The 26,518-nt window shown below is 49.9% G+C and overlaps 5 protein-coding genes and 3 pseudogenes across 5 annotated transcripts; all 8 read right to left on the minus strand.

Annotated features, from left to right (window-relative positions):
- Positions 1-1,871: 1,871 nt before the first annotated feature.
- On the minus strand, positions 1,872-2,305 carry LOC146442533 (feather beta keratin-like). The gene has a single exon (XM_085049899.1). It carries the CDS (start codon positions 2,303-2,305, stop codon positions 1,988-1,990), a length of 318 nt encoding a protein of 105 aa, XP_084906025.1. The 3' UTR covers positions 1,872-1,987.
- A 3,878-nt stretch (positions 2,306-6,183) lies between these two features.
- Positions 6,184-6,501, minus strand: LOC146442534 (feather beta keratin-like). The gene has a single exon (XM_085049900.1). It carries the CDS (start codon positions 6,499-6,501, stop codon positions 6,184-6,186), a length of 318 nt encoding a protein of 105 aa, XP_084906026.1.
- Positions 6,502-9,272: 2,771 nt separating this feature from the next.
- Positions 9,273-9,599, minus strand: LOC146442535 (feather beta keratin-like). Its single transcript, XM_085049901.1, has one exon. The coding sequence runs from the start codon at positions 9,588-9,590 to the stop codon at positions 9,273-9,275; it is 318 nt and encodes a 105-aa protein (XP_084906027.1). The 5' UTR covers positions 9,591-9,599.
- A 2,650-nt stretch (positions 9,600-12,249) lies between these two features.
- LOC146442536 (feather beta keratin-like) lies at positions 12,250-12,686 on the minus strand. The gene has a single exon (XM_085049902.1). It carries the CDS (start codon positions 12,684-12,686, stop codon positions 12,369-12,371), a length of 318 nt encoding a protein of 105 aa, XP_084906028.1. The 3' UTR covers positions 12,250-12,368.
- Positions 12,687-15,439: 2,753 nt separating this feature from the next.
- Positions 15,440-15,754, minus strand: LOC146442537 (feather beta keratin pseudogene; annotated as a pseudogene).
- A 2,790-nt stretch (positions 15,755-18,544) lies between these two features.
- LOC146442538 (feather beta keratin pseudogene) lies at positions 18,545-18,859 on the minus strand (annotated as a pseudogene).
- Positions 18,860-21,671: 2,812 nt separating this feature from the next.
- Positions 21,672-21,986, minus strand: LOC146442539 (feather beta keratin-like). The gene has a single exon (XM_085049903.1). It carries the CDS (start codon positions 21,984-21,986, stop codon positions 21,672-21,674), a length of 315 nt encoding a protein of 104 aa, XP_084906029.1.
- Positions 21,987-24,760: 2,774 nt separating this feature from the next.
- Positions 24,761-25,101, minus strand: LOC146442540 (feather beta keratin pseudogene; annotated as a pseudogene).
- Between the last annotated feature and the right edge of the window lie 1,417 nt (positions 25,102-26,518).

The following is a 26,518-nucleotide window of genomic DNA, read 5'->3' on the forward strand; positions in this document are numbered from 1 at the left end:
TGTGCAGAGCTCATCTTATCGGGGCCCGGGAAGGTCACACTGTGGGACCCAGTGCTAGGCTCTGACAGACACAAGGAAAGAAAAACTGGTGAAGGATAAGGAGAAGACATGTGAGGAGCAGTTGAAGGAACTGGGGACATTCAATTTTCAGAGAAAGAGGGCTGAGATTTTTACTCTCTCTAAGTGCCTGAATGGAAATCGTAACATCAGTTTTGCCTACCCCAGCTTGGCAGGTCCTGAGGTGAGGAGGGTTTCCCTTCCTGCAGCTCCATATTTCCATGTCCTGCTCATGAGTCCGTGTGCATGTGACCTTGGTGGCAGCTTTATATTGAGAGTTGGTAGTTGGGAGGATTTGAATGGAAGATGTATGTCAGAGAAACCAGAATAAACCACAAATGCCTAGGAAGAATTGGGATGTCATCAGCGAGGTCAAGCCTTGGGACTGGTGTGCTGTGGTTTGTGGTTGCATTTGATTGAGGGACCCCATTCCTATACAGCCCTGTCAGGCTGGTCTGGGCTTTGTGGCTGTGCCAGGCATTAGGACCTGCTTCTTGCAGTGTATTTACTCCCTCCCACCTTGCTCATGTCTTTGCAGGGGCCATGTTCCTGCAGACAAGGATGGGACGATATTTTTTCCCTGCATTGCAGCATTTCCATGTGCAGGTCATACAAGAAGGGGATGAGGAGCATTTAGAGTTGATTTTGGAGGGTAAAATCATGTCTTAGTGACCTGTGTGTTACCTAACGAGATGAAAATCTTACTGTGGATGATGAGAGATCCATGGCTGTTGTTTACCTCTACTCTTACCAGTCTTTGACACTGTCTTCTCCTGCGTCATCCCAAAATGTCCAAGGATGTACTGGTGGTGTAAACGTTCATTGAGGTGGATTGCTGTATTTATATAATACTTAAGCAACATGATCCAGATCCTTGTGATCCAAAGTCCAGCTGGAGTAACATCTGAAATGAAGTATGTCAAGAGTCGTATCCATGTGGTCAATACTCTTCAACTTCTTCAAAAATGATGTGAGTTGGTGTGAGCAATAGCGGCCCCCCCAGGAAAAGAAGCCCACAGACTGTGCAAAACAAGACCAGTTCAGGGCTGCCAAGATAGTTAAAGGACTGGAGGATCTTTCATAGAGGACTGAGAGAGCTGCTGGGACTCCGAGGAGATAGGGCAGAACAGGGCATGCTACCAGTGTGTTCAAAACGCTGATGGCAGGGAATGAAGCTGAGGAATGACATATATTCTCAGTGCAGCAGTTTTGAAGGAAAAGATGGCGACAGCACAAAAGAGCTGCACATCCATGGGCTGAGCAGACAAGCTTTTTTCAGTGTGTGAGTGGTCACAGAGAGGAAGAGGTGCAGGAGTCTGTCCTGGGTGATGAAAACCAGAACTGTCCATGATTTCTGGAAATACTTCTCTGGCTAGCATTACTTGAGCAGAGAGGATGGAAGCATTTGCGCTCCTGAGTTTTTCCAAAGTGTGTGATGTGGTGACTTTTCAGAGGGCTTGAGAGTTGTGCTGGGAAGAGAGTTTGTCAAGTGTGTGCTGGCATGGAGAGACTTTACCAGAGCAATGAGCAGGAGAGCACTGATGTGTCAAAGCCTTTGGTACAGCAGGTGATGTGTTTTTGTTATGGTCAAGAAGGTCACCTTTCGACCCTGCATCTGTTGTCAGTCTTGGTTTTTCCTTGTGGGTGCCTACTTCTTTAAATTAGATGGTGTGTGCCTTTACCATCCCACCCCATGGCATTATTTTTGCTGAGGATGTGAGACCATTAGAATTTAAAAAACATGAGGAGACGTGACAGGTTTTGATGCAGGGAAACTTTATTGAGGCACAAGAATTAAAAGGCAGAGGAAAGAAGCTGAAGGGATCGGGTGTGAGGTGCAAGCACAGTGAACATTAGCTGAGGGCCTTTGCTTGCAGGAGCTGTTGCTACAGCAATGAGCTGATGGTGTCAAAGTTGGTGCTGAAGGCCTTTAGCAGATGTAGCCACCCCTTCTGCCATAGCAGCCCAGGCCTCCCAGCCCATAGCCATAGCCAAAGCCACCAAATCCAAATCCACCAGAGATGGGCTGTCCCTGGGCACTGAGTTCACTCCCAACAGCAGCCCCGGAGGTGGATCCAACGACGGTGTTCTGGGGGAAGGAGGTCATGATGGGTCCTGGCATGGTGACCAGCACAGGGGAAGGGTTGATGATGACGCGGGAATCCTGGCATTGCAGGGCACAGGGCTCGTTGCAGCTGTTGGCCAGCGGGGTGGGTCCGCAGGGGCGGCAGGCATCGTAGCAGGCCATGGGTGTGGTGTGGAGGGTCCCTGGAAGAGAGGGGGGTGAGGGGCGGTGATGCAGGAGGGCAAGGGAATGTGGAGGTTGTTGTGGGGCTGTGGGGAGGCATGAGGGCTGCTGGAGTTGGGGCTGAGCGTGCTGGAAGAGAGAGGCCACAGGGGCAGGAGCAGAAAGGTTAGGGGCTTGAGTCTCACCTGGTTGTTGTCAGGAGGAGAAGGTGTGAGGAGAAGTGTGTGAGGGAGAGAGGCACTGGGCTGGCTTTTATGCTGGTCATGTAGGGGCGGGACAGCCTTGGTCTATGGCCTTGGGGCATTTTGCAGGCAGCATCTCTTGTGAGCCTGGCGAGTCATGACTTTGGGAGTGTTTTCCTTCCCACAATTCTGCAATGTCATGTCCGGCCTGTGTCCGTCTGACCTTGGCGGCAGCTTTTAAATGAGAGTATTAAAGACTCAAATTTGGTGATGATGTTTGTTAGGGAGGGCTGACAACATGACCAAAGCTTTGCACAGTGTGGTGTCATCAGTGAGGTCACCCCATGGTACTGCTGTGCTGTTCTTTGTGTTTTGTGAAGACGGGCCCCTTTCCTTCCCAGCCCTGTCAGGATGTTCTGTAATTTGCAGGTATGCTTGGGTTGACAGATCTGGACCGTTTCATCATGTTCTCTCCCTCCCTACCTTGGCTCCATCTCTCCAGGCCTGGCTATATGCATTTGCTTTCCTGTTTGAGATGGGGAAGAAATTCCTGTGATGTGGGGAGGTGTCCCATGCTCCCTGAGGTCTTGTGTTGGTTCATCTGCAGTGCTCATCTTGTCGGGGCCCGGGAAGGTCACACTGTGGGACCCAGTGCTGGGCTCTGACAGACACAAGGAAAGAAAAACTGGTGAAGGATAAGGAGAAGACATGTGAGTAGCAGTTGAAGGAACTGGGGACATTGAATTTTCAGAGAAAGAGTTGACATTTTTACTCTCTCTAAGTGCCTGAATGGAAATCGTAACATCAGTTTTGCCTGCCAGAGCCTTGAGGTCCTGAGGTGAGGAGGGTTTCCCTTCCTGCAGCTCCACATTTCCATGTCCTGCTCTTGAGTCCGTGTGCATGTGACCTTGGTGGCAGCTTTATAGTGAGAGTTGGTAGTTGGGAGGATTTGAATGGAAGATGCATGTCAGAGAAACCAGAATAAACAACAAATGCCTAGGAAAATTGGGATGTCATGAGCGAGGTCAAGCCTTGGGACTGGTGTGCAGTGGTTTGTGGTTGCATTTGATTGAGGCACCCCATTCCTATACAGCGCTGTCAGGCTGGTCTGGGCTTTGTGGCTGTACTAGGCATTAGGACCTGCTTCTTGCAGTGTATTTACTCCCTCCCACCTTGCTCATGCCTTTGCCGGGGCCATGTTCCTGCAGACAAGGATGGGACAATATTTTTTCCCTATTTTGCAGCATTTCCATGTGCAGGTCATACAAGAAGGGGATGAGGAGCATTTAGAGTTGATTTTGGAGGGTAAAATCATGTCTTAGTGACCTATGTGTTACCTAACGAGATGAAAATCTTACTGTGGATGATGAGAGATCCATGGCTGTTGTTTACCTCTATCTCTTACATGTCTTTGACACTGTCTTCTCCTGCATCATCCCAAAATGTCCAAGGATGTACTGGTGGTGGAAATGTTTATTGAGGTGGATTGCTGTATTTATATAATACTTAAGCAACATGATCCAGATCCTTGTGATCCGAAGTCAAGCTGCAGTAACATCTGAAATGAAGTATGTCAAGAGTCATATCCATGTGGCCAACACTGTTTAACATCCTCAAAAATGATGTGAGTTGGTGTGAGGCTTGAGATGGGAAAGAAATTCCTGTGATGTGGGGAGGTGTCCCATGCTCCCTAAAGTCTTGTGTTGGTTCATCTGCAGAGCTCATCTTATCGGGGCCCAGGATGGTCACACTGTGGGGCCCAGTGCTGGGCTCTGACAGACACAAGGAAAGAAAAACTGGTGAAGGATAAGGAGAAGACATGTGAGTAGCAGTTGAAGGAACTGGGGACATTCAATTTTCAGAGAAAGAGGGCTGACATTGTTACTCTCTCAAAGTGCCTGAATGGAAATCGTAACATTAGTTTTGCCTACCAGAGCCTTGAGGTCCTGAGGTGAGGAGTGTTTCCCTTCCTGCAGCTCCGCATTTCCATGTCCTGCTCTTGAGTCCATGTGCATGTGACTTTGGTGGCAGCTTTATATTGAGAGTTGGTAGTTGGGAGGATTTGAATGGAAGATGCATGTCAGAAAAACCAGAATAAACCACAAATGCCTAGGAAAATTGGGATGTCATGAGCGAGGTCAAGCCTTGGGACTGGTGTGCTGTGGTTTGTGGTTGCATTTGATTGAGGGACCCCATTCCTATACAGCGCTGTAAGGGTGCTCTGGGCTTTGTGGCTGTGCCAGGCATTAGGACCTGCTTCTTGCAGTGTATTTACTCCCTCCCACCTTGCTCATGTCTTTGCAGGGACCATGTTCCTGCAGACGAGGATGGGACAATATTTTTTCCCTGCATTGCAGCATTTCCAAGTGCAGGTCATACAAGAAGGTGATGAAGCGCAGTTAGAGTTGATTTTGGAGGGTAAGATCATGTCTTAGTGATCTGTGTGTTACCTGCAGAGATGAAAATCTTATTGTGTATGATGAGAGATCCATGGCTGGTGTTTACTTCCACGTCTTACCAGTCTTTGACACTGTCTTCTCCTGCATCATCCCAAAATGTCCAAGGATGTACAGGTGGTGTAAACGGTCATTGAGGTGGATTGCTGTATTTATATAATACTTAAGCAACATGATCCAGATCCTTGTGATCCAAAGTCAAGCTGCAGTAACATCTGAAATGAAGTATGTCAAGAGTCATATCCATGTGGTCAACACTCTTCAACATCCTCAAAAATGATGTGAGTTGGTGTGAGCAATAGTGGCCTCCCCAGGAAAAGAAGCCCACAGACTGTGCAAAACAAGACCAGTTCAGGGCTGCCAAGATAGTTAAAGGACTGGAGGATCTTTCATAGAGGACTGAGAGAGCTGCTGGGACTCCGAGGAGATAGGGCAGAACAGGGCATGCTACCAGTGTGTTCAAAACGCTGATGGCAGGGAATGAAGCTGAGGAATGACATATATTCTCAGTGCTGCAGTTTTGAAGGAAAAGATGGCAACAGCACAAAAGAGCTGCACATCCATGGGCAGAGCAGACAAGCTTTTTTCAGTGTGAGGGTGGTCACAGAGAGGAAGAGGTGCAGGAGTGTGTTGTGGGAGATGAAAACCAGAACTGTCCAAGATTTCTGGAAATACTTCTCTGGCTAGCATTACTTGAGCAGAGAGGATGGAAGCATTTGCGCTCCTGAGTTTTTCCAAAGTGTGTGATGTGGTGACTTTTCAGAGGGCTTGAGAGTTGTGCTGGGAATAGAATTTTTCAAGTGTGTGCTGGCATGGAGAGACTTTACCAGAGCAATGAGCAGGAGAGCACGGATGTGTCAAAGCCTTTGGTACAGCAGGTGATGTGTTTTTGTTCTGGTCGAGAAGGTCACCCTTCGACCCTGCATCTGTCGTCAGTCTTGGTTTTTCCTTGTGGGTGCCTACTTCTTTAAATTAGATGGTGTGTGCCTTTACCATCCCACCCCATGGCATTATTCTTGGTGAGGATGTGAGACCATTAGAATTAAAAAACATGAGACCACATCTCAGGCTTTGATGCAGGGAAACTTTATTGAGGCACAAGAATTAAAAGGCAGAGGAAAGAAGCTGAAGGGATCGGGTGTGAGGTGCAAGCACAGTGAACATTAGCTGAGTGCCTTTGCTTGCAGGAGCTGTTGCTACAGCAATGAGCTGATGGTGTCAAAGTTGGTGCTGAAGGCCTTTAGCAGATGTAGCCACCCCTTCTGCCGTAGCAGCCCAGGCCTCCCAGCCCATAGCCATAGCCAAAGCCACCAAATCCAAATCCACCAGAGATGGGCTGTCCCTGGGCACTGAGCTCACTCCCAACAGCAGCCCCGGAGGTGGATCCAACGACGGTGTTCTGGGGGAAGGAGGTCATGATGGGTCCTGGCATGGTGACCAGCACAGGGGAAGGGTTGATGATGACACGGGAATCCTGGCATTGCAGGGCACAGGGCTCGTTGCAGCTGTTGGCCAGCGGGGTGGGTCCGCAGGGGCGGCAGGCATCGTTGCAGGCCATGGGTGTGGTGTGGAGGGTCCCTGGAAGAGAGGGGCGTGAGGGGCGGTGATGCAGGAGGGCAAGGGAATGTGGAGGTTGTTGTGGGGCTGTGGGGAGGCATGAGGGCTGCTGGAGTTGGGGCTGAGCGTGCTGGAAGAGAGAGGCCACAGGGGCAGGAGCAGAAAGGTTAGGGGCTTGAGTCTCACCTGGTTGTTGTCAGGAGGAGAAGGTGTGAGGAGAAGTGTGTGAGGGAGAGAGGCACTGGGCTGGCTTTTATGCTGGTCATGTAGGGGCGGGACAGCCTTGGTCTATGGCCTTGGGGCATTTTGCAGGCAGCATCTCTTGTGAGCCTGGCGAGTCATGACTTTGGGAGTGTTTTCCTTCCCACAATTCTGCAATGTCATGTCCGGCCTGTGTCCGTCTGACCTTGGCGGCAGCTTTTAAATGAGAGTATTAAAGACTCAAATTTGGTGATGATGTTTGTTAGGGAGGGCTGACAACATGACCAAAGCTTTGCACAGTGTGGTGTCATCAGTGAGGTCACCCCATGGTACTGCTGTGCTATTCTTTGTGTGTGTTTTGTGAAGACGGGCCCCATTCCTTCCCAGCCCTGTCAGGATGTTCTGGTATTTGCAGGTATGCTTGCGGTGACAGATCTGGACCCTTTCATCATGTTCTTTCCCACCCTACCTTGGATCCCTCTCTCCAGGCCTGGCTATATGCATTTGCTTTCCTGTTTGAGATGGGAAAGAAATTCCTGTGATGTGGGGAGGTGTCCCATGCTCCCTGAGGTCTTGTGTTGGTTCATCTGCAGTGCTCATCTTATCGGGGCCCAGGAAGGTCACGCTGTGGGACCCAGTGCTGGGCTCTGACAGACACAAGGAAAGAAAAACTGGTGAAGGATAAGGAGAAGACATGTGAGGAGCAGTTGAAGGAACTGGGGACATTCAATTTTCAGAGAAAGAGGGCTGACATTTTTACTCTCTCAAGGTGCCTGAATGGAAATCGTAACATCAGTTTTGCCTACCCCAGCCTTGAGGTCCTGAGGTGAGGAGTGTTTCCCTTCCTGCAGCTCCACATTTCCATGTCCTGCTCTTGAATCCGTGTGCATGTGACCTTGGTGGCAGCTTTATAGTGAGAGTTGGTAGTTGGGAGGATTTGAATGGAAGATGCATGTCAGAGAAACCAGAATAAACCACTAGTGCCTAGGAAAATTGGGATGTCATGAGCAAGGTCAAGCCTTGGGACTGGTGTGCTGTGGTTTGTGGTTGCATTTGATTGAGGGACCCCATTCGTATACGGCGCTGTAAGGGTGCTCTGGGCTTTGTGGCTTTGCGAGGCATTAGGATCTGCCCCTTGCAGTGCATTTTCTCCCTCCCGCCTTGCCCATGGCTTTCCAGGGACCTTGTTCCTGCAGACGAGGATGGGTCAACCTTTTTCCCTGCCTTGCCTCATTTCCAAGTGCAGGTCATACAAGAAGGTGATGAGGTGCAGTTAGAGTTGATTTTGGAGGGTAAGATCATGTCTTAGTGATCTGTGTGTTACCTAACAAGATGAAAATCTTACTGTGGATGATGAGAGATCCATGGCTGTTGTTTACCTCTACTCTTACCAGTCTTTGGCACTGTCTTCTACTGCATCATCCCAAAATGTCCAAGGATGTACAGGTGGTGGAAATGTTCATTGAGGTGGATTGCTGTATTTATATAATACTTAAGCAACATGATCCAGATCCTTGTGATCCAAAGTCAAGCTGCAGTAACATCTGAAATGAAGTATGTCAAGAGTCATATCCATGTGGCCAGCACTGTTCAACATCCTCAGCAATGATCTGAGTTTGTGTGGGCAATTCTGGCCTCCCTAGGAGAAGACGTCCACTGACTTAGTTAAACAAGACCAGTTCAGGGCTGCTACAATAGTTAAAGGACTGGAGGATCTTTCATAAAGGACTGAGAGAGCTGCTGGGACTCCGCGGAGATAGGGCAGAACAGGGCATGCTACCAGTGTGTTCAAAACGCTGATGGCAGGGAATGAAGCTGAGGAATGACATATATTCTCAGTGCAGCAGTTTTGAAGGAAAAGATGGCGACAGCACAAAAGAGCTGCACATCCATGGGCAGGGCAGACAAGCTTTTTCCAGTGTGTGAGTGGTCACAGAGAGGAAGAGGTGCAGGAGTCTGTCGTGGGAGATGAAAACCAGAACTGTCCATGATTTCTGGAAATACTTCTCTGGCTAGCATTACTTGAGCAGAAGGGGATGGAAGCACTTTCATTCGTGAGTTTCTTCAAAGTGGATGATGTGGTGACTGTTCGGAGGGTTTGAGAGATGTGCTGGGAAGAGAGTTTGTCAAGTGTGTGCTGGCATGGAGAGACTTTACCAGAGCAATGAGCAGGAGAGCACTGATGTGTCAAAGCCTTTGGTACAGCAGGTGATGTGTTTTTGTTATGGTCGAGAAGGTCACTCTTCGACCCTGCATCTGTCGTCAGTCTTGGTTTTTCCTTGTGGGTGCCTACTTCTTTAAATTAGATGGTGTGTGCCTTTACCATCCCACCCCATGGCATTATTGTTGTTGAGCATGTGAGACCATTAGAATTTAAAAAACACGAGGAGACATGACAGGTTTTGATGCAAGGAAACTTTATTGAGGCACAAGAATTAAAAGGCAGAGGAAAGAAGCTGAAGGGATCGGGTGTGAGGTGCAAGCACAGTGAACATTAGCTGAGTGCCTTTGCTTGCAGGAGCTGTTGCTACAGCAATGAGCTGATGGTGTCAAAGTTGGTGCTGAAGGCCTTTAGCAGATGTAGCCACCCCTTCTGCCATAGCAGCCCAGGCCTCCCAGACCATAGCCATAGCCAAAGCCACCAAATCCAAATCCACCAGAGATGGGCTGTCCCTGGGCACTGAGTTCACTCCCAACAGCAGCCCCGGAGGTGGATCCAACAACGGTGTTCTGGGGGAAGGAGGTCATGATGGGTCCTGGCATGGTGACCAGCACAGGGGAAGGGTTGATGATGACGCGGGAATCCTGGCATTGCAGGGCACAGGGCTCGTTGCAGCTGTTGGCCAGCGGGGTGGGTCCGCAGGGGCGGCAGAGGTTGTTGCAGGCCATGGGTGTGGTGTGGAGGGTCCCTGGAAGAGAGGGGGGTGAGGGGCGGTGATGCAGGAGGGCAAGGGAATGTGGAGGTTGTTGTGGGGCTGTGGGGAGGCATGAGGGCTGCTGGAGCTGGGGCTGAGCGTGCTGGAAGAGAGAGGCCACAGGGGCAGGAGCAGGAGGGTTAGGGGCTTGAGTCTCACCTGGTTGTTGTCAGGAGGAGAAGGTGTGAGGAGAAGTGTGTGAGGGAGAGAGGCACTGGGCTGGCTTTTATGCTGGTCCTGTAGGGGCGGGACAGCCTTGGTCTATGGCCTTGGGGCATTTTGCAGGCAGCATCTCTTGTGAGCCTGGCGAGTCATGACTTTGGGAGTGTTTTCCTTTCCACAATTCTGCAATGTCATGTCCTGCCTGTGTCCATCTGACCTTGGCGGCAGCTTTTAAATGAGAGTATTAAAGACTCAAATTTGGTGGTGATGATGATGTTTGTTAGGGAGGGCTGACAACATGAGCAAAGCTTTGCACAGTGTGGTGTCATCAGTGAGGTCACCCCATGGTACTGCTGTGGTGTTCTTTGTGTGTGTTTTGTGAAGACGGGCCCCATTCCTTCCCAGCCCTGTCAGGATGGTCTGGTATTTGCAGGTATGCTTGCGGTGGCAGATCTGGACCCTTTCGTCATGTTCTCTCCCTCCCTACCTTGGCTCCATCTCTCCAGGCCTGGCTATATGCATTTGCTTTCCTGTTTGAGATGGGAAAGAAATTTCTGTGATGTGGGGAGGTTTCCCATGCTCCCTAACGTCTTATGTTGGTTCATGTGCAGAGCTCATCTAATCAGGGCCCTGGAAGGTCACGCTGTGGGACCCAGTGCTAGGCTCTGACAGACACAAGGAAAGAAAAACTGGTGAAGGATAAGGAGAAGACATGTGAGGAGCAGTTGAAGGAACTGGGGACATTCAATTTTTAGAGAAAGAGGGCTGAGATTTTTACTCTCTCAAAGTGCCTGAATGGAAATCGTAACATCAGTTTTGCCTACCAGAGCCTGGCAGGTCCTGAGGTGAGGAGGCTTTCCCTTCCTGCAGCTCCACATTTCCATGTCCTGCTCATGGGTCCGTGTGCATGTGACCTTGGTGGCAGCTTTATATTGAGAGTTGGTAGTTGGGAGGATTCGAATGGAAGATGTATGTCAGAGAAACCAGAATAAACCACAAATGCCTAGGAAAAATTGGGATGTCATCAGCAAGGTCAAGCCTTGGGACTGGTGTGCTGTGGTTTGTGGTTGCATCTGATTGAGGGACCCCATTCCTATACAGCCCTGTCAGGCTGGTCTGGGCTTTGTGGCTGTGCCAGGCATTAGGACCTGCTTCTCGCAGTGTATTTACTCCCTCCCACCTTGCTCATGTCTTTCCAGGGGCCATGTTCCTGCAGACAAGGATGGGATGATATTTTTTCCCTGCCTTGCCGCATTTCCATGTGCAGGTCATACAAGAAGGTGATGAGGAGCATTTAGAGTTGATTTTGGAGGGTAAGATCATGTCTTAGTGACCTGTGTGTTACCTAACGAGATGAAAATCTTACTGTGGATGATGAGAGATCCATGGCTGTTGTTTACCTCTACTCTTACCAGTCTTTGACACTGTCTTCTCCTGCATCATCCCAAAATGTCCAAGGATTTACAGGTGGTACAAACGTTCATTGAGGTGGATTGCTGTATTTATATAATACTTAAGCAACATGATCCAGATCCTTGTGATCCAAAGTCCAGCTGGAGTAACATCTGAAATGAAGTATGTCAAGAGTCGTATCCATGTGGTCAATACTCTTCAACTTCTTAAAAAATGATGTGAGTTGCTGTGAGCAACAGCGGCCCCCCCAGGAAAAGAAGCCCACAGACTGCGCAAAACAAGACCAGTTCAGGGCTGCCAAGATAGCTAAAGGACTGGAGGATCTTTCGTAGAGGACTGAGAGAGCTGCTGGGACTCCGAGGAGATAAGGCAGAACAGGGCATGCTACCAGTGTGTTGAAAACGCTGATGGCAGGGAATGAAGCTGAGGAATGACATATATTCTCAGTGCAGCAGTTTTGAAGGAAAAGATGGCGACAGCACAAAAGAGCTGCACATCCATGGGCAGAGCAGACAAGCTTTTTTCAGTGTGAGGGTGTTCACAGAGAGGAAGAGGTGCAGGAGTCTGTCGTGGGAGATGAAAACCAGAACTGTCCATGATTTCTGGAAATACTTCTCTGGCTAGCATTACTTGAGCAGAGAGGATGGAAGCATTTGCACTCCTGAGTTTTTCCAAAGTGTGTGATGTGGTGACTTTTCAGAGGGCTTGAGAATTGTCCTGGGAAGAGAGTTTGTCAGTGTGTGCTGGCATGGAGAGACTTTACCAGAGCAATGAGCAGGAGAGCACTGATGTGTCAAAGCCTTTGGTACAGCAGGTGATGTGTTTTTGCTATGGTCAAGAAGGTCACTCTTTGACCCTGCATCTGTCGTCAGTCTTGGTTTTTCCTTGTGGGTGCCTACTTCTTTAAAATAGATGATGTGTCCCTTTGCCATCCCACCCCATGGCATTATTGTTGGTGAGGATGTGAGACCATTAGAATTAAAAAACACGAGGAGACATCTCAGGTTTTGATGCAGGGAAACCTTATTGAGGCATATGAATTAAAAGGCAGAGGAAAGAATCTGAAGGGATCGGGTGTGAGGTGCAAGCACAGTGAGCAGCAGCTGAGGGCCTTGGCTTGCAGGAGCTGTTGCTACAGCAATGAGCTGATGGTGTCAAAGTTGGTGCTGAAGGTCCTTTAGCAGATGTAGCCACCCCTTCTGCCATAGCAGCCCAGGCCTCCCAGCCCATAGCCATAGCCAAGACCAATGCCACCAAATCCACCAGAGATGGGCTGTCCCTGGGCACTGAGCTCACTCCCGACAGCAGCCCCGGAGGTGGATCCAACGACGGTGTTCTGGGGGAAGGAGGTCATGATGGGTCCTGGCATGGTGACCAGCACAGGGGAAGGGTTGATGATGACACGGGAATCCTGGCATTGCAGGGCACAGGGCTCGTTGCAGCTGTTGGCCAGTGGGGTGGGTCCACAGGGACGGCAGAGGTCATTGCAGGCCATGGTTGTGGTGTGGAGGGTCCCTGGAAGAGAGGGGGATGAGGCAGGGAAAGGGTGGTGGGGTTGCAAAGGACGGTGTTGTGGGAGTGTGGAGGCTTTTGTGGGTCTGTGGGGAGGCGTGAGGGCTGCTGAGGCTGGGGCTGGGAGTTCTGGAAGAGAGGGTCCAGGGGAGCAGGAGCAGGAGGGTCAGGGGCTTAAGTCTCACCTGGTTGTTTTCAGGAGCAGGAGGAGAATGCGTGAGGAGAAGTGTGTGAGGGAGAGAGGCACTGGGCTGGCTTTTATGCTGGTTGTGTAGGGGTGGGACACTCTTGGTCTATGGCCTTGGGGCATTTTTCAGGCAGCATTTCTTGTCTGGCTCAGCCTGGTGAGTCCTGAGGTTGGGTGTATTTTCCTTCCTGCAACTCTGCCATGTCATGTCCTTCTCTTGAGCTCGTGTCTGTCTGACCTTGGCGGCAGCTTTTACATACGAATATTAGAGACCAAGGACTGGTAATGAGGGTGTCTATCGGTTGGGTGAAATGTAACCAAAGCTTTGGACAGTGTGGTGTCATCAATGAGTTCACCTCATGGCCCTGCTCTCCCTGTGGTTTTTGGGTGTCTTTTGGAGAGGGTCATCATTCTCCCACAGTGATTTCAGGCTCATCTGGTCTTTGCAGCTCTTCTGTGGGTGAGGGGTGTCTCCCTCCAGAAAGGTGTTGCCATATTTTAGAAACTGTCTACATACCAGGTCTTTCCTGTTAGCCATGGGAAAGCAATCCCTGTGGTTTAGGGATGCCCTGATCCTCTCCAGTATCATGCATTGCCTCATTTGTGGCGCTTGTCCCATCTGGGCCCTGCAAGGCCACACTGTGAGGTCCCAGTGCTGGGCTCTGAATGACACATGGAAAGGAAAACAGCTGAAAGATATGAGGAAGAAATGTGAGGAGCAGTTGAAGGAACTGGTGATATTTAATTTTCAGAAAAAGAAAGTGCATGTTATTGCTATTTCATGGTACCTGATTGGCAATCATAACATCAGTTTTGCCTCCCCTGGCCTTACAGGTCATGAGGTGGGGAGTGTTTTCCTTCCTGCAGCTCTAGAATTCAACATCAATGTGACCTTGGTGGCAGCTTTAAATTCAGACTTAGTAGATGGGAGGTTTTGCATGGAAGATGCATGTCAGAGAATCCAGAATAAACCACAAATGCCTAGGAAAATTGGGGTGTTGTCAATCAAATCACGGGACTGGTGTGCAGTGGTTTGTGGTTGCTTTTTAGAGAGGGTCCTCATTCCTATACAGCCCTGTCAGGCTGGTCTGGGCTTTGTGGCTGTGCCAGGCGTTAGGACCTGCCCCTTGCAGTGCATTTACTCCCTCCCACCTTGCCCACGGCTTTGCAAGGACCTTGTTCCTGCAGACAAGGATGGGACAATTTTTTTCCCTACCTTGCAGCATTTCCAAGTGCAGGTCATATAAGAAGGTGATGAGGATCAGTTCGAGTTGATTTTGGAGAGCAAAATCATGTCTTAGTGAACTCTGGATCACATACAGAGAAGAAAATCTTACTGTGGATGATGAGAGAGCCATGGCTGGTGTTTATTTCTGCCTCTTAGCAAAGTCTTTGACACTGTTTCCTCCGTCATCATCCCAAAATATCAAAGGATGTTCAGGTGGTATAAACGGTCAGTGAGGTGAATTGCTGTATTTACATAATACTTAACCAACATGATCCAGATCCTTGTGATCCAAAGTCCAGCTGGAGTCAAATCTCAAATGAAGTAGCTCAGGAGTTGTATCCATGTGGCCAACACAACTCAACAATGATGTCAGTTGGTGTGGGCTGTTCTAGGCTCTTCAGGGGAAGAAGCTCACAGACTTAGTGAAAAAAGACCAGTTCAGGGTTCCCAGGATAGTTAACGAGCTTGAGGATTTTTCATAGAGGACTGAGAGAGCTGCTGGGACTCCCAGGAGACAGTGCTGCACTGGAGGGTGGTATCAGTGTGTTCAAATCCCTGGTGGCAGGGAATGAAGCTGAGGAATCACATCTGTTCTCAGTGCTGCCCATGAGAACGAAAAGATGGCAACAGCACAAAGCAGCTGGAATTGCATGGGCAGAGTAGACAAGCATTTTCAGTGTGAGGGTGTTCACAGAATGGAAGAGGTGCAGGAGTCTGTCTTGGGAGATGAATTCCTGAACTGTCCATGGTTCTGGCAGTGCTTCTCTGGGTAGCGTTACTTGAGCAGAGAGAATGGAAACACTTGCACTCCTGAGTTTCTCCAAAGTGGATGATGTTGTGACTGTTTGGAGGGCTTGAGAGTTCTGCTGGGATTAGTGTTTGTCAAGTGTGTGCTGGCATGAGGAGACTTCACCAAAGCAATGAGCAGGAGAGCACTGATGACTCAAAGCCTTTGGTACAGCAGGTGATGTGTTTTTGTCAAGGTTGGGAAGGTTAGCCTTCAACCCTGCATCACATACCAGTCTCCGTTTTTCCTTGTGGGTGCATACTTCTTAAAAGTGGTGGTGTGTCCCTATGCTATCCCACCATGGCATTACTCTTAATGAGGATGTGAGACCATTAGAATTCAAATAGAAGAGGAGATATCTCAGGCTTTGATGCAGGAAAACTTTATTGAGTCAAAAGAATTACAAGGCAAGGGAAGAAGATGAAGGGATCTGGTGAGAGGAGAAAGCAGGGCCCCCATCAGCTGGGGGCCTTTGATTGCAGGAGCTGTTGCCAGAGCACCAAGTTGGTGTTGTCAAAGTTGGTGCTGAAGGCCTTAGCAGATGTAGCCACCCCTTCTGCCATAGCAGCCCAGGCCTCCCAGCCCATAGCCATAGCCGAGGCCAAAGCCAAATCCACCAGAGATGGGCTGTCCCTGGGCACTGAGCTCACTCCCGACAGCAGCCCCAGAGGTGGATCCAACGACGGTGTTCTGGGGGAAGGAGGTCATGATGGGTCCTGGCATGGTGACCAGCACAGGGGAAGGGTTGATGATGACGCGGGAATCCTGGCATTGCAGGGCACAGGGCTCGTTGCAACTGTTGGCCAGCGGGGTGGGTCCGCAGGGGCGGCAGGCATCGTAGCAGGCCATGGTTGTGGTGTGGATGGTCCCTGGAAGAGAGGGGGTTGAGGAAGCATGTGATTCAGGAGGGTAAGGGAGTGTGGAGGCTGTTGTGGGTCTATGGGGAGGCGTGAGGGCTGCTGAGGCTGGGGCTGGGAGTGCTGGAAGAGAGGGGCCGAGGGTTCAGGAGCAGGAGAGTGTGGGGCATGGAACTCACCTGGTTGTTTTCAGGAGCAGGAGGAGAAGGTGTGAGGAGATGTGTGTGAGGGAGAGAGGCATGGGGTTGGCTTTTATGCTGGTCCTGGAGGGGCGGGACAGCCTTGTCCCATTGCCTTGGGGCATTTTGCAGGCAGTAGCTCTTGGTTTGGCCCAGCCTGGTGAGTCCTGAGCTGGGGAGTGTTTTCCATCCCACAATTCTGCGGTGTCACGTCCTGCCCGTGTCGATCTGACCTTGACGGCAACTTTTAAATGGATGTAATAAAGACTAAACTTTGGTGATGATGATGTTTGTTAGGGAGGGCTGACAACATGACCAAAGCTTTGGACAGTGTGGAGTCACCACTGAGGTCACCCCATGTCACTGGTCTGCTGTGATTTGTGGCTGTGTTGTGAAGAGGGTCCCCATTCCTTCCCAGTTCCGTCAGGATGGTCTGGCATTTGCAGGTGTGCTTGGGGTGTCAGATCTGGACACTTATCATATTCTCTTCCTCCCTGCCTTGGCTCTACCTCTCCAGGTCTGTCAATATGACTTTGATTTACCTTTTGAGATGGGAAAGAGTTTCTTGTAATTAGGGCAAGCATCCCATGCTCCCCAAAGTCTTGTGTTGGTTCATCTGCAGTGCTCATCTCAATGGGGCCCAGCAAGGTCACACTGTGAGGTCCCAGTGCTGGTCTCTAACAGACACAAGGAAGGAAAAGTGGTGAAGGATAGGGAGAACAAGACATGTGAGGAGCAGTTGAAGGAACTGGGGATGTTCAATTTTTAGAATAAGGGAGCTGACCTTTTTACTCTCCCAAGGTTCCTGAATGGAAATTATGAAATCGGTTTTGCCTACCACAGCCTGGCAAGTCATGACGCGGGGTGGGTTTTCCTTCCTGCAACTCAACAATTCCATGTCCTGCTCTTGAGTCCGTGTCCGTGTGACCTTGGCGGTAGCTTTATAGTGAGAATTGGTGTTTGGGAGTATGTGCATGGAAGATGCATGTCAGAGAAACCAGAATAAACCACAAGAGCCTAGGAAAATTGAGATGTCGCCAGTGAGGTCAAGTCATGGGACTGGTGTACAGTGGTTAGTGATTGCATTTGATTGAGGGACCCAATTCTTTACAGCCCTGTCAGGCTGGTCTGGGCTTTGTGACTGTGCCAGGCATTAGGACCCGTTCCTTCCAGTGCATTTACTCCCTCCCACCTTGCCCATGGCTTTCCAGGGACCTGTTCCTGCAGACAATGATGGGTTAAGCTTTATCCCTACATTGCTGGATTTCCAAGTGCAGGTCAAACAAGAAGGTGCTGAGGAGCAGTTAGAGTTGATTTTGGAAGGCCAAATCATGTCTTAGTGATCTGTGTGTTACCTATAGAGATGAAAATCTCACTGTGGATGATGAGAGAGCCATGGCTGGTGTTTACTTCCACCTCTTAGCAAAGCCTTTGCCACTGTCTCCTCCTTCATCATCCCAGACTATCAAGGATGTACAGGTGGTGTAGACACTCACTGAGGTGGATTGCTGTATTTATATAATACTTAACCAACTTGATCCCAATTCTTTTTATCCAAAGTCCAACAGGAGTCAAGTCTCAGGTTAAGTAGGGCAAGAACTTTATCCATGTGGTCAACACTGTTCAAAATCCTCAGCAATCATGTCAGTTGGTGTGAGCTGGTTTGCCCTCCCCAGGTGAAGAACCCTATGGACTGAGTGAAACAAGACCAGTTCATGTCTACCAAGATTCTTAATAGCTTGGGGATCTTTCATAGACGACTGAGAGAGCTGCTTGGATTTCCAGGAGACAGGGCTGTACTGGGGGGGTGGTAGCAGCAGTGTGTTGAAATCCCTGATGGAAGGGAATGAAGCTGAGGAATCACATCTGTTCTCAGTGCTGCAGATGTGAAGGAAAAGATGGCAACGGCATTAGTGAAATCAGCTGGAATTGCATGGAAAGAGCATACAAGCTTTTTTGAGTGTGAGGGTGGTCACAGTATGGAAGAGGTGCAGGAGTCTGTCCTGGGAGATGAAAACCTGACCTGTCCATGGTTCTGGCAGTGCTTCTCTGGGTAGCAGTACTTGAGCAGAGAGGCTGGAAGCACTTTCATTCCTGAGTTTCTCCAAAGTGGGTGATGTTGTGACTCTTTGGAGGGCTTGAGAGTTGTGCTGGGAAGAGAATTTGTCAAGTGTGTGCTGGCATGGAGAGACTTTACCAGAGCAATGAGCAGGAGAGCACTGCTGTGTTTTTGGTATTGCAGGTGATGTGATTTTGTCATGGTTGGGAAGGTCACTCTTTAACCCTGCATCCCATGCCAGTCTTTGTTCTTCCTAGTAGGTGCATATTTCCTTAAGAAAGGTGGTGTGTCCTTTTGTCATCCACCCCATGGCACTATTCTGGGTGAGAATGTGAGGCCATTAGAATTAAAAAAGAAGAGGAGACATCTCAGGCTTTGATGCAGGAAAACTTTATTGAGTCAAAAGAATTAGAAGGCAGGGGGAAGAATATGAAGTGATCTGGTTTGAGGTGTAAGCAAGGCAAGCATCAACTGAGGAACTTTGCTTGCAGGAGATGTTGCCAGAGAACAGAGCTGGTGTTGTCAAAGGGTGTGCCAAGAGACCTTAGCAGGTGTAGCCGCCCCTTCTACCATAGCAGCCCAGGCCTCCCAGACCATAGCCATAGCCAAGACCAAAGCCAAATCCACCAGAGATGGGCTGTCCCTGGGCACTGAGCTCACTCCCGACAGCAGCCCCGGAGGTGGATCCAACGACGGTGTTCTGGGGGAAGGAGGTCATGATGGGTCCTGGCATGGTGACCAGCACAGGGGAAGGGTTGATGATGACACGGGAATCCTGGCATTGCAGGGCACAGGGCTCGTTGCAGCTGTTGGCCAGCGGGGTGGGTCCGCAGGGGCGGCAGGCATCGTAGCAGGCCATGGTTGTGGTGTGGACGGTCCCTGGAAGAGAGGGGGGTAAGGCAGGCAAAGGGTGGTGGGGTTGCAAAGGATGGTGTTGGGGGAGTGTGGAGGCTGTTGTGGGTCTATGGGGAGGCGTGAGGGTTGCTGAGGCTGGGGCTGGGAGTTCTGGAGGAGAGGGACCAGGGGTGCAGGAGCAGGAGGGTCAGGGGCTTGAGACTCACCTGGTTGTTTTCAGGAGCAGGAGGAGAAGGTGTGAGGAGAGGTGTGTGAGGGAGAGAGGCAATGGGCTGGCTTTTATGCTGGTCCTTTGTGGGTGGGACAGCCTTGTCCCATGGCCTTGGGGCATTTTGGAGGCAATAGCTCTTGGTTTGGCCCAGCCTGGTGAGTCCTGAGGTGGGGAGTGTTTTCCATCCCACAATTCTGCAGTGTCACATCCTGCCCGTGTCGATCTGACCTTGGCGGCAACTTTTAAATGGGTGTAATAAAGACTCAAATGTGGTGATGATGATGTTTGTTAGGGAGGGCTGACAACATGACCAAAGCTTTGGACAGTGTGGAGTCATCACTGAGGTCACCCCATGGCACTGGTCTGCTGTGATTTGTGGTTGTGTTGTGAAGAGGGTCCCCATTCCTTCCCAGTTCCGTCAGGATGGTCTGGCATTTGCAGGTGTGCTTGGGGTGTCAGATCTGGACCCTTTCTTCATATTCTCTTCCTCCCTGCCTTGGCTGCATCTCTCCAGGTCTGTCAATATGTCTTTGATTTATCTTTTGAGATGGGAAAGAGTTTCTTGTAATTAGGGCAAGCATCCCATGCTGCCCAAAGTCTTGAGTTGGTTCATCTGCAGTGCTCATCTCAATGGGGCCCAGCAAGGTCACACTGTGAGGTCCTAGTGCTGGGCTCTAACAGACACAAGGAAGGAAAAGTGGTGAAGGATAGGGAGAACAAGACATGTGAGGAGCAGTTGAAGGAACTGGGGATGTTCAATTTTTAGAATAAGGGAGCTGACCTTTTTACTCTCCCAAGGTTCCTGAATGGAAATTATGAAATCGGTTTTGCCTACCACAGCCTGGCAAGTCATGACGCGGGGTGGGTTTTCCTTCCTGCAACTCAACAATTCCATGTCCTGCTCTTGAGTCCGTGTCCGTGTGACCTTGGCGGTAGCTTTATAGTGAGAATTGGTGTTTGGGAGTATGTGCATGGAAGATGCATGTCAGAGAAACCAGAATAAACCACAAGAGCCTAGGAAAATTGAGATGTCGCCAGTGAGGTCAAGTCATGGGACTGGTGTACAGTGGTTAGTGATTGCATTTGATTGAGGGACCCAATTCTTTACAGCCCTGTCAGGCTGGTCTGGGCTTTGTGACTGTGCCAGGCATTAGGACCCGTTCCTTCCAGTGCATTTACTCCCTCCCACCTTGCCCATGGCTTTCCAGCGACCTTGTTCCTGCAGACAATGATGGGTTAAGCTTTATCCCTACATTGCTGGATTTCCAAGTGCAGGTCAAACAAGAAGGTGCTGAGGAGCAGTTAGAGTTGATTTTGGAAGGCCAAATCATGTCTTAGTGATCTGTGTGTTACCTATAGAGATGAAAATCTCACTGTGGATGATGAGAGAGCCATGGCTGGTGTTTACTTCCACCTCTTAGCAAAGCCTTTGCCACTGTCTCCTCCTTCATCATCCCAGACTATCAAGGATGTACAGGTGGTGTAGACACTCACTGAGGTGGATTGCTGTATTTATATAATACTTAACCAACTTGATCCCAATTCTTTTTATCCAAAGTCCAACAGGAGTCAAGTCTCAGGTTAAGTAGGGCAAGAACTTTATCCATGTGGTCAACACTGTTCAACATCCTCAACAATGATGTCAGTTTGTGTGAGCTGGTTTGCCCTCCCCAGGTGAAGAACCCTATGGACTGAGTGAAACAAGACCAGTTCATGTCTACCAAGATTCTTAATAGCTTGGGGATCTTTCATAGACGACTGAGAGAGCTGCTGGGACTCCCAGGAGACAGGGCTGTACTGGGGGGGTGGTAGCTACCAGTGTGTTGAAATCCCTGATGGCAGGGAATGAAGCTGAGGAATCACATCTGTTCTCAGTGCTGCAGATGTGAAGGAAAAGATGGCAATGGCATTAGTGAAATCAGGTGGAATTGCATGGAAAGAGCAGACAAGCTTTTTTGAGTGTGAGGGTGGTCACAGTATGGAAGAGGTGCAGGAGTCTGTCCTGGGAGATGAAAACCTGACCTGTCCATGGTTCTGGCAGTGGTTCTCTGGGTTGCATTACTTGAGCAGAGAGGCTGGAAGCACATGCACTCCTGAGTTTCTCCAAAGTGGATGATGTTGTGACTGTTTGGAGGGCTTGAGAGTTGTGCTGGGAAGAGAATTTGTCAAGTGTGTGCTGGCATGGAGAGACTTTACCGAAGTAATGAGCAGGAGAGCACGGATGTGTCTTTGGTATAGCAGGTGATGTGTTTTTGTCATGGTTGCGAAGCTCACTCTTTAACCCTGCGTCCCATGCCAGACTTCATTGTTCCTTGTGGGTGCATAATATTTCTTTAAAATAGCTGGTGTGTCGTTTTGCCATCCCCCCCATGGCATTATTCTGTGTGAGAATGTGAGACCATTTGAATTCAAAAAGATAAGGAGACATCTCAGGCTTTGATGCAGGAAAACTTTATTTGAGGCACAAGAATTACAAGGCAAGGGAAGAAGATGAAGGGATCCGGTTTGAGGTGTGAGCAAGGCGGTGATCAACTGACGACATTTGCTTGCAGGAGCTGTTGCCAGAGAACAGAGCTGGTGTTGTCAAAGGGTGTGCCAAGAGACCTTAGCAGGTGTAGCAGCCCCTTCTGCCGTAGCAGCCCAGGCCTCCCAGCCCATAGCCATAGCCAAGACCATAGCCAAAGCCACCAGAGATGGGCTGTCCCTGGGCACTGAGCTCACTCCCAACAGCAGCCCCAGAGGTGGATCCAACAACGGTGTTCTGGGGGAAGGAGGTCATGATGGGTCCTGGCATGGTGATCAGCACAGGGGAAGGGTTGATGATGACACGGGAATCCTGGCATTGCAGGGCACAGGGCTCGTTGCAGCTGTTGGCCAGCGGGGTGGGTCCGCAGGGGCGGCAGGCATCGTAGCAGGCCATGGTTGTGGTGTGGAGGGTCCCTGGAAGAGAGGGGGTTGAGGAAGCATGTGATTCAGGAGGGTAAGGGAGTGTGGAGGCTGTTGTGGGTCTGTGGGGAGGCATGAGGGCTGCTGAGGCTGGGGCTGGGAGTGCTGGAGGAGAGGGACCAGGGGTGCAGGAGCAGGAGGGTCAGGGGCTTGAGACTCACCTGGTTGTTGTCAGGAGCAGGAGGAGAAGGTGTGAGGAGACGTGTGTGAGGGAGAGAGGCACTGGTCTGGCTTTTATGCTGATCCTGGAGGGTTGGGACAGCCTTGTCCCATTGCCTTGGGGCATTTTGCAGGCAGTAGCTCTTGGTTTGGCCCAGCCTGGTGAGTCCTGAGGTGGGGAGTGTTTTCCATCCCACAATTCTGCAGTGTCACGTCCTGCCCGTGTCGATCTGACCTTGGCGGCAACTTTTAAATGGGTGTAATAAAGTCTCAAATGTGGTGATGATGATGTTTGTTGGGGAGGGCTGACAACATGACCAAAGCTTTGGACAGTGTGGAGTCATCACTGAGGTCACCCCATGGCACTGGTCTGCTGTGATTTGTGGTTGTGTTGTGAAGAGGGTCCCCATTCCTTCCCAGTTCCGTCAGGATGGTCTGGCATTTGCAGGTGTGCTTGGGGTGTCAGATCTGGACCGTTTCTTCATATTCTCTTCCTCCCTGCCTTGGCTGCATCTCTCCAGGTCTGTCAATATGTCTTTGATTTACCTTTTGAGATGGGAAAGAGTTTCTTGTAATTAGGGCAAGCATCCCATGCTTACCAAAGTCTTGAGTTGGTTCATCTGCAGTGCTCATGTCAATGGGGCCCAGCAAGGTCACACAGTGAGGTCCCAGTGCTGGGCTCTAACAGACACAAGGAAGGAAAAGTGGTGAAGGATAGGGAGAACAAGACATGTGAGGAGCAGTTGAAGGAACTGGGGATGTTCAATTTTTAGAATAAGGGAGCTGACCTTTTTACTCTCCCAAGGTTCCTGAATGGAAATTATGAAATCGGTTTTGCCTACCACAGCCTGGCAAGTCATGACGCGGGGTGGGTTTTCCTTCCTGCAACTCAACAATTCCATGTCCTGCTCTTGAGTCCGTGTCCGTGTGACCTTGGCGGTAGCTTTATAGTGAGAATTGGTGTTTGGGAGTATGTGCATGGAAGATGCATGTCAGAGAAACCAGAATAAACCACAAGAGCCTAGGAAAATTGAGATGTCGCCAGTGAGGTCAAGTCATGGGACTGGTGTGCAGTGGTTAGTGGTGGCATTTGATTGAGGGACCCAATTCTTTACAGCCCTGTCAGGCTGGTCTGGGCTTTGTGACTGTGCCAGGCATTAGGACCCGTTCCTTCCAGTGCATTTACTCCCTCCCACCTTGCCCATGGCTTTCCAGGGACCTGTTCCTGCAGACAATGATGGGTTAAGCTTTTTCCCTACATTGCAGCATTTCCAAGTGCAGGTCAAACAAGAAGGTGCTGAGGAGCAGTTAGAGTTGATTTTGGAAGGCCAAATCATGTCTTAGTGATCTGTGTGTTACCTACAGAGATGAAAATCTCACTGTGGATGATGAGAGAGCCATGGCTGGTGTTTACTTCCACCTCTTAGCAAAGCCTTTGACACTGTCTCCTCCTTCATCTTCCCAGACTATCCAAGGATGTACAGGTGGTGTAGACACTCACTGAGGTGGATTGCTGTATTTATATAATACTTAACCAACTTGATCCCAATTCTTTTTATCCAAAGTCCAACAGGAGTCAAGTCTCAGGTTAAGTAGGGCAAGAACTTTATCCATGTGGTCAACACTGTTCAACATCCTCAACAATGATGTCAGTTTGTGTGAGCTGGTTTGCCCTCCCCAGGTGAAGAACCCTACGGACTGAGTGAAACAAGACCAGTTCATGTCTACCAAGATTCTTAATAGCTTGGGGATCTTTCATAGACGACTGAGAGAGCTGCTGGGACTCCCAGGAGACAGGGCTGTACTGGGGGGGTGGTAGCAGCAGTGTGTTGAAATCCCTGATGGAAGGGAAAGAGCTGAGGAATCACATCTGTTCTCAGTGCTGCAGATGTGAAGGAAAAGATGGCAATGGCATTAGTGAAATCAGCTGGAATTGCATGGAAAGAGCATACAAGCTATTTTCAGTGTGAGGGTGGTCACAGTATGGAAGAGGTGCAGGAGTCTGTCCTGGGAGATGAAAACCTGACCTGTCCATGGTTCTGGCAGTGCTTCTCTGGGTAGCAGTACTTGAGCAGAGAGGCTGGAAGCACTTGCACTCCTGAGTTTCTCCAAAGTGGGTGATGTTGTGACTCTTTGGAGGGCTTGAGAGTTGTGCTGGGAAGAGAATTTGTCAAGTGTGTGCTGGCATGGAGAGACTTTACCAAAGCAATGAGCAGGAGAGCACTGATGTGTTTTTGGTATTGCAGGTGATGTGTTTTTGTCATGGTTGTGAAGCTCACTCTTGAACCGTGCGTCCCATGCCAGACTTCATTGTTCCTTGTGGGTGTATAATATTTCTTTAAAATAGGTGGTGTGTCCTTTTGTCATCCACCCCATGGCACTATTCTGGGTGAGAATGTGAGACCATTAGAATTCAAAAAGAAGAGGAGACATCTCAGGCTTTGATGCAGGAAAACTTTATTGAGTCAAAAGAATTAGAAGGCAGGGGAAGAAGATGAAGGGATCTGGTTTGAGGTGTAAGCAGGGCAAGCATCAACTGAGGACCTTTGCTTGCAGGAGCTGTTGCCAGAGAACAGAGCTGGTGTTGTCAAAGGGTGTGCCAAGAGACCTTAGCAGGTGTAGCCGCCCCTTCTGCCATAGCAGCCCAGGCCTCCCAGCCCATAGCCATAGCCAAGACCAAAGCCAAAGCCACCAGAGATGGGCTGTCCCTGGGCACTGAGCTCACTCCCGACAGCAGCCCCGGAGGTGGATCCAACGACGGTGTTCTGGGGGAAGGAGGTCATGATGGGTCCTGGCATGGTGACCAGCACAGGGGAAGGGTTGATGATGACGCGGGAATCCTGGCATTGCAGGGCACAGGGCTCGTTGCAGCTGTTGGCCAGCGGGGTGGGTCCGCAGGGGCGGCAGGCATCGTAGCAGGCCATGGTTGTGGTGTGGAGGGTCCCTGGAAGAGAGGGGGGTGAGGCAGGGAAAGGGTGGTGGGGTTGCAAAGGACGGTGTTGGGGGAGTGTGGAGGCTGTTGTGGGTCTGTGGGGAGGCGTGAGGGCTGCTGAGGCTGGGAGTGCTGGAGGAGAGGGACCTGGGGTGCAGGAGCAGGAGGGTCAGGGGCTTGAGACTCACCTGGTTGTTTTCAGGAGCAGGAGGAGAAGGTGTGAGGAGAGGTGTGTGAGGGAGAGAGGCACTGGTCTGGCTTTTATGCTGGTCCTGGAGGGGCGGGACAGCCTTGTCCCATTGCCTTGGGGCATTTTGGAGGCAGAAGCTCTTGGTTTGGCCCAGCCTGGTGAGTCCTGAGGTGGGGAGTGTTTTCCATCCCACAATTCTGCAGTGTCACGTCCTGCCCGTGTCCATCTGACCTTGGCGGCAACTTTTAAATGGGTGTAATAAAGACTAAAATTTGGTGATGATGATGTTTGTTAGGGAGGGCTGACAACATGACCAAAGCTTTGGACAGTGTGGAGTCATCACTGAGGTCACCCCATGGCACTGGTCTGCTGTGATTTGTGGTTGTGTTGTGAAGAGGGTCCCCATTCCTTTCCAGCTCTGTCCAAATGCTCTGGTATTTGCAAGTATGCTTGGGGTGTCAGATCTGGACACTTTCATCATATTCTCTTCCTCCCTGTGATGTCTTAAATCATTGGTAAAAAATTTGAGACGCTGACACGCAGTATGGGAAAAGGGTCCTAGATGCACACCGACGACTAAGAGAGTGACGATATCTCCCGTATACAATTTATGGACAGCCTAGATTAGCATACCTATCTCAAATTCCCGAATGAGAAGTCTAACAAGTGAAGTAATTGCTCCCTTATTCAAATTGCCTCCCCCTAAAAGGTTACAAATTAGTTTACAAAAACATGTCCCAGTGATGGGGCTTTTTTCAAGGTTGGTGCCTCATGCTCTTGAGATTGTGGAGTTTGTTTCGTCTTCTCCAAAGAATTCTAAGCAAGGCAAGGGTACAAGGGTTATAAACATGTAGGGTTAAGATAGAGAGAGTAAAGAAGTACAGGAATGGGGAAGGGTAAAAAGGATATAAAAAGAGTATAAAAGTATAATGAAGAGGACAAAAAACCCCATCAGGCATCACCTGCCTTGGCTCCATCTCTCCAGGCCTGTCTATATGTCTTTGCTTTACAGTTTGAGATGGGAATGAGTTTCTGGTGATTTGGGTAGGCCTCCCATGCTCCTCAAAATCTTGTGTTGGGTCATCTGTAGGGCTCATCTCAATGGGGCCCAGCAAGGTCACACTGTGGGGTCCCAGTGCTGGGCTCTGACAGACACAGGAAAAGGAAAAGTGGTGAAGGATAAGGAGAACAAGACATGTGAGGAGGAGCTGAAGGAACTGGGGAT

The sequence above is a fragment of the Lichenostomus cassidix genome, chromosome 2 (genome assembly GCF_008360975.1).
Source record: "Lichenostomus cassidix isolate B80296 chromosome 2, HeHo_3.0, whole genome shotgun sequence".
Lineage (NCBI taxonomy): Eukaryota > Metazoa > Chordata > Aves > Passeriformes > Meliphagidae > Lichenostomus > Lichenostomus cassidix.